The 11,984-nt window shown below is 49.9% G+C and overlaps 1 protein-coding gene and 1 pseudogene across 1 annotated transcript; both read left to right on the top strand.

Annotated features, from left to right (window-relative positions):
* The first annotated feature begins 80 nt into the window (after positions 1-80).
* Positions 81-4,841, top strand: ZNF408 (zinc finger protein 408). Its single transcript, XM_019412321.2, has 5 exons — positions 81-401; positions 701-978; positions 1,628-1,689; positions 1,926-2,185; positions 3,265-4,841. Exons 1-5 carry the CDS (start codon positions 353-355, stop codon positions 4,791-4,793), a joined length of 2,178 nt encoding a protein of 725 aa, XP_019267866.2. The 5' UTR covers positions 81-352; the 3' UTR covers positions 4,794-4,841.
* A 119-nt stretch (positions 4,842-4,960) lies between these two features.
* LOC109245105 (28S ribosomal protein S21, mitochondrial-like) lies at positions 4,961-11,527 on the top strand (annotated as a pseudogene).
* The last annotated feature ends 457 nt before the right edge of the window (positions 11,528-11,984 follow it).

The following is an 11,984-nucleotide window of genomic DNA, read 5'->3' as shown; positions in this document are numbered from 1 at the left end:
ATGGCTTTCCAGGATCCCCTCCCACTTTCCTGCACGTGCTGGCTTAAATGCCCGCCTGGGAGAGGGACAGCATAAGTGTCCGACCCGTCCCTCCCAAAAGGAGGTGATTGGAACAATTAGTTCCGCTTTCCCTGGAGCTCGAATCCCTAGTGGTCCGCTGGAATCCTGTGGTTCTTATTGTTATCAGACGGAGTTTTGCCTCGCCGGTATTCCCCAACTCCCGGTTCTGTGCACCAATGAGTCAGACTCTTCGGATTCTCTCCCGACAGGAAATTTGGAAGCCAAAGGTTGTTTCCGGGAGGAGCGGAGGAGAAGACGCTCACTTCCGGCGGAAGGAGGCTTTTCTGGAGGGATGGAGGAGGCAGAGGAGCTGCTCTCTGGGGGCGAGAGACTGCAGTGCGGTTAGTGACCTGCGGCAACTCTGACCCTCGGCCCCGTCCTTAGATGGACCTGCTGTTCCCTGGTCAACTCTCTACCCCCAGGCCCTTTTCCTCCCTAGCCTGGAATCCTCCGGTGCCCTCAGATGTCTCTGGGGGGTTAAGAGTCCTCGAATACCCTCAAACCTCCTAGGGGCTCCGTTAGAGCTCTAACATCCCTCAGACTGCCGAGGCCTGCTGGACCTGCGGTTTCCCCCCGTATCTGTCCCCACCCTCATGACCCTTTGGACTGGCTCCCTTACTGCCTTCCCATTTCCCTGCAGCCCCCGACCCGCGCCTGGGCCCGGAATTAGGATGGATCCCTTCTGGACAAGGCTTTGCTCGAGGCCTCAAAGATTTCCCGCCCGGGCCGACCCGGGCCTTCCTCGCTCTAAAGAGCCTTCCCCGGGGCTTGGCCCTTGGCCCTTCACTCGCCGAGGAACCGTGTTTGGGGGTCTGGTGTGTCGGGGAGCCCCTGCAGCCGGGACTGCTCTGGGGGCCTCTGGAAGAGGAGTCTGTCACCGAGCAGAAGGAGGAAGGAGTGAAACTACGGCTGGAGGAGGTATTGAAAGATAGGACGTGTCTTCGTGACAGATCTTGCAATAGGTTCAGCCATTTGTAAACAGCTCTTCAGTTTGTTAGAAGAAGCAGGGCATTTCAAGGGATAGGAGATGGTTATGCCCCTTCTTTCCAGGACTGCCTCTTCCCCTCACTTGCAATAGTTAAGGAATCAAGGTGCGAAAAGTGCCCAAAGCTGGATAAAATGGCATGCCTCATTTAACTCATTTGTAAAATTAAAAAATAGCTGTTTCCTCCCCCCCCCCCCCCCCCCAACTTTCCAGGGTTATTTGGAGCAATAGATGAAATAGTGTGGGTAAAGGGTTTCATTGCATAGTAAGTCTTAAAAAGTAAAGAAAAGTTGATGTACCTCTTACAACTTTTTATTGTTTGGTACACTCACTGGAAGGCAGTAATGTATTCAACTTGTGATATTCCACATATTGGGAGGGAGGTGAGGGGAGAGTCTTTTGGTCTTTACTGAATGAAAAATCAGACAACACAGTCCTGTAGAAGAAGAACCAGAGACCGTTAACCTTCCAGGGGCTTCATATTAGATCTGTCTCAGGAGAGGTTACATCCCCGCACCCCCCCCCCCCCCGATTCTGGTTCCCCAAACACATGGGAGAAGGACTCTTATTGGTTTATTTCAGGACGTGTCACTAGGCCCATGGGGAGACGTGTGTGCTTGTGAGCAGAGTTCAGGCTGGATCAGGTAAGTTACAGGAGAGTATGTAGTGAAGATGGTCCTTTGAGGCTTTCTGTCATGGCATGAGTTGGAACCAGAAGCCCACTGTAATTCCCCACCCAGCGATTTTTTTTGTTTGTTTGTTTGCAGTGAGTGTTCCAAAGGCATGGGGTCTTTTAGGACTCAGACTGCCCAGGAGCTGGGGCTTTAGGGAGGGTCACTTGAAGAGGGTCTCCTGAGCTAGCTCTTCCTCTGCTTTGCAGTCTGGTGCAGCAGGGCAGGCTGGAAGGTGAGGGAAACGTAGCCCTGGTGCGGATCAACGAGAAGCTCCATCTGCAGGTGTACCGGGTTGTGCTGCCAGGCTTTGAGTTGCTGCTGTGGCCCCAGCCTCGGTCTGATGGCCTGAGCCCCACCCAGCCCAGGCTAGAAGAAGAGGCAGCCATGGCTGTGGTGACAGAAGTGGACTCCGCTTCACAGCAGGAAGTGGACTCCCCTGGGGAGGATGCAGCAGAACCTTGGACAGGTATGTGTCAGATACAACGCCGGCTTCCGAAATTATCACCAAATCAACCTTGATATGACAAGGCAAAGCTGTGGCTCAGGGAGGTAAAGGAGAGCATCACAGAGTTTTTAATAGTTTCTCTGAGATGGAAGGGCAAAGCCTGGATATTTATTGAAATTTTGAAGTCTGGTAGATCTTTCAGTGTAGATGGGACAGGGCTTGATCAGATTGAATAAGGATCATGACATAATGGCTTAGGACTTGTAGATACAAGGCTAGAATTTTCAGTAAAAGGCTCAGAGAGTCTTGGGGTGTGACCTATCATTTGATGCTTTTATTTTTTTTTTATTTTTATTTTTTAACGTTTATTTATTTTTGAGACAGAGAGAGACAGAGCATGAACAGGGGAGAGGCAGAGAGAGAGGGAGACACAGAATCTGAAACAGGCTCCAGGCTCTGAGCGGTCAGCACAGAGCCTGACGCAGGGCTCGAACTCATGGACATGAGATCATGACCTGAGCCGAAGTCGGACGCTTAACCGACCGAGCCCCCCAGGCGCCCCTTGATGCTTTTATTGCAGCGTGATTGGGTCTTTTCCTTAGAATTAATAGTATTGATATTTGCAACTTTTATCTTCATGAGTAAGTCTTCTGGAATAGTAAGGTCATGTTGATGAAGACAGCAAGCTCTATATAAGGTTTCCAATTTCTCATGTTTCTTTTATCTGGGGTGGGTGTAGAGGTTCCTTTATTTTCAGATGAACTAAGGCGAGGAGATGGTGGCCTAATTCATCCTAAGTGTGCGTCTCCAGAGGGAAAATAGGAGCCCCTAGGAGAGCCTTGTTCTAGGACTATCCAGAGGTTTGGGGCACTGGGGTTCCCAAGAGTGCTTCCCCAGGAGGCACCTAAGACTGAACATGAAGATAAACAGAGCACATGGTTCATGTTCCAGGGAAGAGAGTGGTGTCATTGCTCCTGCTGAAGTTCAGGTTCGGGGGCTGAGTAGGAGGAGACACATATTCTTAGAATTTCCTAGTGACACCACTGCCACCCCCTGCTACAGTTTCTACTAACCCCAGCGCCCCCACTCTTGCCTTGCAGATCCCAGTCACCAGTCACCCCCCAGCATCCAGGCAGAGAATATGGTAAGCCCCGGACCTAAGCCTCAAACCCAGGATCAACTTCCCGAGGAGAGCCAACCACTTGGCCTGCTCCCTCGGGGTGGCAGCATGGATGAGGAGGATCCACCCCAGACACAGATGTCACCTGAACCTCAGAGCAGCTCCACTACCCAGCAGGGCCCAGAGAGTAGTGAGGCCAGTTCCTCGTCTTCTGCCAGGGCCACCCACCTGCATGCTTACCTGGTCAAGAAGTTATGTGGCCCCAGTGAGCAGTGCCCACCCAGAGCAAAGACCTCGGAGTTCAGGGCCCAGCAGGCTGGGGAGCAGCAACAGGCCGGCCTCCCTGCATGCTTGCGGAGCCCTCCTGGCCCAGGAGGAAGCCCCCCAAAACAGAGACGACGGTACCGGTGTGGGGAGTGTGGCAAAGCCTTCCTGCAGCTGTGCCACCTGAAGAAGCATGCGTTCGTGCACACAGGCCACAAACCCTTCCTTTGCACTGAGTGTGGCAAGAGCTATAGCTCAGAGGAGAGCTTCAAAGCCCATATGCTGGGCCACCGCGGAGTGCGACCCTTTCCTTGTCCACAATGCGACAAGGCCTACGGCACCCGGCGAGACCTCAAAGAGCACCAGGTGGTACATTCAGGTGCCAGGCCCTTTGCCTGTGACCAGTGCGGCAAGGCCTTTGCCCGCCGGCCCTCCCTGCGACTGCATCGCAAGACCCACCAGGTGCCGGCTGCCCCTGCCCCGTGCCCGTGCCCTGTGTGTGGGCGCCCCCTGGCCAACCAGGGCTCTCTGCGCAACCACATGCGACTCCACACAGGAGAAAAGCCCTTCCTGTGCCCGCACTGTGGCAGGGCGTTCCGCCAGCGGGGCACCTTGCGTGGTCACTTGCGGCTGCACACGGGGGAGCGTCCTTACCGCTGCCCGCACTGTGCCGATGCCTTTCCGCAGCTGCCTGAGCTGCGGCGCCATCTTATCTCTCACACCGGGGAGGCCTACTTGTGCCCTGTGTGTGGGAAGGCCCTCCGAGACCCACATACACTGCGTGCTCATGAGCGTCTGCACTCAGGGGAGAGGCCCTTCCCGTGCCCCCAGTGTGGCCGTGCTTACACACTGGCCACCAAGCTGAGGCGCCACCTCAAGTCCCACCTGGCCGACAAGCCCTATCGCTGTCCCACCTGTGGCATGGGCTACACCCTCCCCCAGAGCCTCAAGCGGCACCAGCTCAGTCACCAGCCTGGGGCACCCTCCAGCCCACCCAGTGTGCCACCTGCTGCTTCCGAGCCCACCGTGGTACTGGTGCAGACTGAGCCAGAACTGCTAGATACATGCAGCGAACAGGACGTCTCCCCAGCCCGGGACGTCTTCGAGGTCACCATTTCTGGGAGCCAGGAGAAGTGCTTTGTGGTGCCTGAGGAGCCAGGCCCCGCCTCCAGCCTGGTGCTCATTCATAAGGACATGGGCTTTAGTGCCTGGGCAGAAGTGGTGGAGGTGGAGACGGGCACCTGACCCCCTCACCTCCTTCAGCAGAGTTTTATATAAAGCTAGTGTTTTCTAGCTGCCGGGCGCCTGTGTCTTTCTCTTTGGGTTGCCCGACGGAGTCTAGTCTATTCTGAGAAGCAGGTCAGGGATTTCCCTTCCTGTTTATGGACCACCACATTGTTTCCCAAGACCGTAAGGTAAACCTGTTCTAGATTTAAGAGCTTTTTACTGACTTCCGGTAGAGCATGTTCTGCCTCCTTCACCAGGAACTGCTCAGGGTGCTTGTTCTTTAAACACAACGGAAGTGACCTCACCCAGTGAGGTAGTCAGGGAGCTGGCAGCAGGACTGCCCTGCCCGGGTGCTTAGTGCTGGCATCATCGCTCCCCCCGAGCTCCCTGAGGGACAGGCACTTTCATCTAGAACTAGACGGAATGATTGGAGGGTTAAAATGCCAGAGGCTGAGCTCAGCTCATAGTTCCCTCTAACTCAGGCTGTAGGTGGTTTTGGCAAACATTTTCACCATCTAGGGGCTGTGAAGTTGGTTTTCTTTCTGTGCTGATAGACACCAGACTCACTGGAGGCAGCTAGGGCCAGATCTGAACCTTTCTGTGGGCTTGGGCCACCCAAGAAAGAGTCTGCTCACAGATTCACATCCTGATGTGCATAGACCATAAACCAGCACCCTGGGTGCTGGGATACAGCTGTGAGCAAGACTGAGGCGATGCCTTTTACAGATGGGCATCGGGGACAGTGTCCGCAAGGAATAATAATGATTAAATAAACACCCTGATTGTGGGCCAGTTCTATGAGTTTATATGATCCTCGTGGCAACCTGTGTGGTCGGTAGTGGTAGCATTCTGGTCTTACAAGTGAGGAAACTGCTTTAAGTGTCCTACTCAAGGTGGCACGGCTGCTAGGCTGCAGAGCTGAGACTCGGACCCTCCTGGCCCATTGCTGGAGTAATGTGCTGTTAACCCTGGCACTGCTGTGATCTGGTGGATAGGAGGGTGCGAGAGAGAGTGGGGGTGCGGGGGGCTGTGTGTGTGAAAAAGCCCTGGAGTGAGAGTCCGGTGATGTGAACAACAGACCAGTGTGGCTGCAGCAGAGAGGGAAGGGGGCAGGGCCAGGTCACACAGGCCTTGCTTTAGGAGTTGGGACTTTATTCTCAAAACACTGAGAAGCTCTTGGAAGGGTTTTGAGGAGGGGAATGACGCGACTAGATTTATGTTTAAAGAGACAGCCGGAGGAATGGATCGGCTGGCAAGGTGTGGTTGTAGGGAAGTCAGGAGGCAGCTGAGGTGGTGGGGAATGGGGTGGTAGCAGTAGAAATGCAGAGAAATGGAATTATTTATCTGACACATACGTGTGCACTTTATGTATGCTAGTTAGGGATGTAGTGTAGAAAGAGCCTGCTCTCAGGGTTACATCCTGAGGAGCAGGGCAGACAACAAATACATCCCACATGATAGTAAATGCAGTGAAAAAAAGTCACGCGGGAGGAGAGGTTAAAATGGGGAATGTGATTTTACAGAGGGTGGTCAGGGAAGGCTTCTAACAACACGAACAGGAGCAGAAACCTGAACTGCGGAGAGGCGTGAGCGAGCTTGATGTCTGTAGAAGGAGCTGGGTTCTAGGCAGAGGGAACAGTACTGGCAAGGCCCAGCGGGTTCAAGCAAGAGCAAGGAGCAGAGTGGCCAAGGCAGAGGATGGAAAGGAGTGAGGGCAGGCTGGGGACTGTAGGCCGTGGTGAGGACTTTGGGCAGATACATTGCCAGAGAGGGAGAAGGGACAGAATTCATGAACTGAGGGGAGAAGGGAGAGCTGACGCCCCGTTTCTGAGTTAGTATGTTGAGTGGCACTGGGATGGGAACGAGACAGGATTTTGGTTGGGAAGGCACCAAGTCTAAAGCGCCTGCAGTAGAGCTCACAAACCAGCTGCCAGAAGTCAGCAGAGTCGGGGGGGGAAAGTCTGCCGTAGAGGGAATCACAGCAGACTAGTGACAAGGTGGGCATGGAAGCTGTGGGAGTAGCGGGAGCAGAGGGGAGAGGCGCTGCCCTCCAGGTTCACTTGCAGGAGAAAGGCTCTGCAGGGGACATGAAATCTGCATCCAACCAGATAGAAAACCCTGCAGATTATGTGTCAGCAGAAGTGGAGAGAAAAGCATTTCACGAAAAAAGTGAGTAAGAATGTCCACTGCTGTTGAGGGGGTTGAGGTTTGCGAGGTCACTGAGGAGCTGAGTGAGGGCAGTGGGAAACCACAGTGGATTGTTCTGAGGTGAGTAGGTGGCAAGAGAGGCAGGAAGAACTTATATTCTTGTTCCGTTCTTCTGTCCTGCAGAACAGGTGTTGTGACCTGTGTCACAGCTGAGGAGAACTAGGGGTTGGAGAGGGTAAGTAGCTGGCCGACATCACACAATCCGTGAACAGCAGAGCCAGGATTGAAACGTTGAGTGTTCTCTGGCTTCCCAGCACTTGACAACAACATCACAGGCAGCCCCGTGTCTCCTGCTTTGCCACTGGCATTTACCCAGCACCTGCCCAATCTGAATAACTTCTTGATAAAGCAGCATTCTGAAATTATCCATGGGGAGTGAGGATAGCAGGAAATCGAGGCAATCTATGGAGGGAAAGATCACACAGTCCAAGGGCTTGAAAAGTAGCAGCTAATACTTTAGTTTTGAGTCAGCCAACTCTTTCTTGGAGCCTGAGTGAGGCTTGGTAGTCCTATTTTCCAGCTCCTGCTTCAGGCAGGGTCATGCCAATTCAGGTGACTGCTTAACAGTCAGTGTCAGACCAGTGTTTTTAGGTATTCTGGGGACCTTCTCATCACTCGATACCAACCTGTGCAGGGAAGGACATACTCATCGCTTCGTAGTGGACTATGGGCAAACTGGGCATGGTTTGGGTTGCTGGAGAGGCCTGTCACCCCACACCCCTGGGATGCTTAGGCCAAAACCTGGGATGCTCACACCCCCTACCTACATCCCCCACACAGGTAGAGAACTTTTCTCTCCATGAAGCCTGTCTAGTGATGCAGAGCAGCATCAGATCAAAGGCAATACATCCAAAGGTACGTGATTTGGGAACCTCTGCGCTGCCAACACTTGTGGTTAAGAGGAGAGTGGGCATCAGAGAGCTCTGTCTGAGCTCCCCATGTTACACATGAGGAAACAGAGGCCTCGAGACAAGTCATTTGTCAAGGCCTGAGACCAGTTTGTAGCAGAACAAGGACAGGGCCCTGGTCTGATCCCTAATTTAGTGCTCTTCCAGTTAAAATGCAGTGACTACTTGAAAAGATTGATCACTGGAATAATGCTCGTTAGGGAAATCTTTTCCCCTGATGTCAAAATAATTCTTGGTAATCCTAATGGTGACATCTCTTTACTCCCTACTTCTTTCCTCCATTTCCAGATAAAGTCACTTTTTAAAAAATAATCTTTTTAAAAAATATTTATTTATTCTGGGAGAGAATCCCAAGCAGGCTCCGCACTGTCAGTGCAGAGCCTGATGTGAGGCTCAAACCCGTGAACTGTGAGATCATGACCCAAGCCAAAATCAAGAGTCAGATGCCCAACCAACTGAGCCACCCAGGCACCCCTAGATAAAGTCACTTAACAGTTTGGTGTATATAGTGCTGAATTCGAATGCTGCTTCTGGCCAGGTGGGCAAATGTGCTACAAAAATGTTGCTTGGGCACCTTACACCTGGATGCAAGCTTAACTGAGTGGGGTCTATAGCTATAGATGCTGAACCAAAATCGAAGGTGCAGGAGATGAAGGATCTTTTATCCCCATTTGCAACTTTAATAGTATGCGAAAATCTTACAGCAGAATAAAATTTGAGTCCTGTTTAGGGACCTGCAAACCATGCAAAGCATCATGGACTGTAAAGAGTTCCATCTCTAGACAGGTTCAGGTGTGGCTTGTGGCTCTGCTCTTGACTAACTGCATAAACTCAGACAAAGTACTTTTCTGTGCCCGAGTTTCCTCATCCGTAAAACAGGGATACTTATGGTACCTACCTCATCAGTACTATGTACCCGGCACATGGTGAGCAGTTAATAAATTCTAGCTGGTTAGTAGTAGTACTGTAATCAGCCTTCCTAGGTTGGAAGACGAGATTAAGGTGCTTGCATGTTTCCCTTAGGTGTTGCTTCTTTGGGGCAGGTCAGCATCACTCACAGTAGTTCTGTACTTTAGGTGCATGTTCAGTGGGTGTGCTTCATAGAACAGTGAGGCTGTACTCTAGCAGAATGTCAAGGGATGAAGGTCATGCGAGGTGAAGAACAGTGGTCTTGAGAGGCAGGGGTTCTGGCTCATCACCAACCCTACAACCTTGATCAATTAGCTTGCCACCTAGGAGACTCCCTTTCCTTACAGTGACCTGGGGAAATTGGACCAGATCAGTGCTTCTCAATCTCGGCTCCAACATTGAGCCCTTTTGCTAGCTTCTTCTATGGACCCAAATTTTAAAGGCTTTTAATTAAATAGAAATTGACTCATTTTTAAACACTGATCAGATTGAGGGGGAAAAAAAACCCCAAGGTAATTAGCCACCTCAAAAGACATAATTTCAGCCAAAAAGGGAAAAAAAATATATTTTTGTCTTAAGGTAAATTTACAATTTTTGAGGGTTTAAAAAAAATACACAAAAGGCCAAGGTCACCCTGTAGTATATGCCCAGAGCCCTAGGCTTCAAAACATCTGGGTTTCATGATATCTGACCTTCTTTCCAGCTCTGAAACTCTCTGTCTTGGAACATAATTTTACTGTTTTCAGTGATTACAGAGCTTCACTTTACAACATAGCAGTGGCCTTGCCCATGATTCTGTTTGACACCAGCTTGTGAGAAACGCAACCCCTCATCATCGCCTTGTGCTTAGAGGGAAACACGATCCCCTTTACATGTGCAGGCATGTGCTTGGGGTGAGAAGCAAGAAGGACCTTCAGCTGCATGGTACCCGGGGAGCTGGTAGTGAACCCTGAAGCCTAAGGATGTGCTGGGTCTTTCGGTGCTCACCTGTGGTGGTGCCACCCTGGTCTGGCAGAACTCTCAGATCCTTCCAGAGCTAGTTTCCCAGAGGGGATGCTCTCCCTCGATCATCTCTGTAAAATGGAAGGGGTAAGTGTGGTCTTCTCTCACCCAAGAAAACAGAGGCTGCTCTACTGGAACCTACTTAATAATACTAGCCTCCACTTACTAAAGAATTAAGTTTACTTTTCATTGTGAAAATTTTGAAACACAAAAAGTTTAAAAGTTTAAAAGAATGATGTACCCAATCCCCTCACCACCCAGATTTAATGATTGCTAACATTTTGCCATGCTTGTTTAATCTGTCGTAAGTTCTTCTGTATAAACTGTAAGTCATAGGGATTGAAAGGATATAACCACATGCCCATATAACACTTATAAATTAGTAACTCTTTCATATCATTGAATACCTAATCTATATTATTATTGTTTGTCCAAGGAAAAGTCATTTTATAGTTCTTTGGTTCAAAAGTCTAAACCAATCATGGTCCCTCTATTCCTTTTGTGCATTTGGGTGTTAGGTCTCTCCTTGGCTTCTATTATCCTGAACGGTCTCTCCAACCCACCCTATTTATTTCTGTGTCATGAATTTGTCAGAGAAACTGGAGCCATTTGTCCTGGTGAATGTTCGTCATTCCTTGTGGTACTGGATACCACAAGGTACTCCTTTTTATCACCTATATTTCCTATAAACTAGTAATTAAAGCTAGAGGTTCGTTTAATTCAGTTCCACTATTTTAGGAAGAGCCCTTCACAGGCAGCGTCATGTATTTCCTGTACCATCATGTATAACAGTGGCATTTATTGGGCGCTTCCTTTGTGGCAAGCACTGTAATGCTTCACAAACATTATGATGTGCTTTGAAGGGGTAGCTTAGTATCTACTTCACAGTGATAAACTTAACTGTGACTCCAGCTAGATCAGAGGGAGACAAGGGGTATATGGAATCCAAAGAATTGCAGCAAATCCAAAGATCACAGGCTCTGAGAGCTGGGGGTGGTTTTGCAGGGACAAAAGGAATGGTGTAGATCAGATCAAACACAAAACCAAATTTATCAGAATGGCCTAGAGTCTTCTTGCTGGTCTTGTCATTCCTGGACCCAAAGCTCCCATGGCCTTCATAGTATTCATGCTGTCTCTCTCCTTGCCAAAGAGCCCATGCCTGCCATTCCAACCCATCAATCTTAACCATGCAGATGACAAACTGGAAGCCATTTTGGTTGGGTCCAGCATTTGCCATGACAAGATGCCAGGACTCATACTCTTCAAAACGAAGTTCATGTCCCGGCAGCTGGTTCCGGAGGGCGTGGGATCCTGCAGAGTGAATATTTAAATCCCAAGGTTATGGCAAAACATCTGAAGTTCATTGCCAGGACTGTGATGATACAGGAAGGAAACGTGGAAGGTGCATACAGGACCCTAAACGGAATTCTCACCATGGATGGGCTCATTGAGGACATTAAGCGACGGCGGTACTATGAAAAGCCTTGTCGCCGACGACAGAGGGGAAGCTATGAAACCTGCTGGCGGATCCACAACATGGAAATGGCTCGCAGTAGCAACTTCTTGATGCCTGAAGAATCGGGCAGACCCATGGCAGGGCTGCTGAGGCCTGTGGATTGTAGGCCCTCTATGAAAATCCCTCTCCAGCTGTCTCCTTCCTATCTCAACCCCATTTTTTTCTCCCCTTTTTTATAGTAATAAACTCAATCACGTATATGCAAGAAAGCCTGCATGTATAGAAGCAATCCCATAGTTACCAATGGACCCTCTCTTTTAGTAAGTGAAAGAGAAACTGAGTCAAAAAGTAGTCTAGGAATAGAATGGTGATTACCAAGGGCTAGTGGGGAGGGGGGAATTATTGTTTAATGGGTACAGAGTTTCAGATGGGGATGCTGAGAAAGTTCCAGAGACAGATGGTGGTGATACACAACAATGTGAATGTACTTAATCCCACTGAACTGTACACTTACTTAAATGGTTAAAATGGCAAATTTTGTGTATATTTAGCTATAATATTTAAGTAGTCTAGGAGAGGTGAGAAACTTTTCTAAAATATAGCGGAATAGATCTATGATTTCTTACCCAGTTCTTACGAAACCCAAATCAAGACCTTATTATTGGAAAAGCACCTGTTACTCTTTACTGAACTGTCCCTCCCCACCAACTGTTAGATAAAAGGAGA

The sequence above is a fragment of the Panthera pardus genome, unplaced genomic scaffold, assembly GCF_024362965.1.
Source record: "Panthera pardus isolate Hobbes unplaced genomic scaffold, ASM2436296v1 HiC_scaffold_12, whole genome shotgun sequence".
Classification (NCBI taxonomy): Eukaryota; Metazoa; Chordata; class Mammalia; order Carnivora; family Felidae; genus Panthera; species Panthera pardus.
This window is presented reverse-complemented; position numbering and strand designations above follow the sequence as displayed.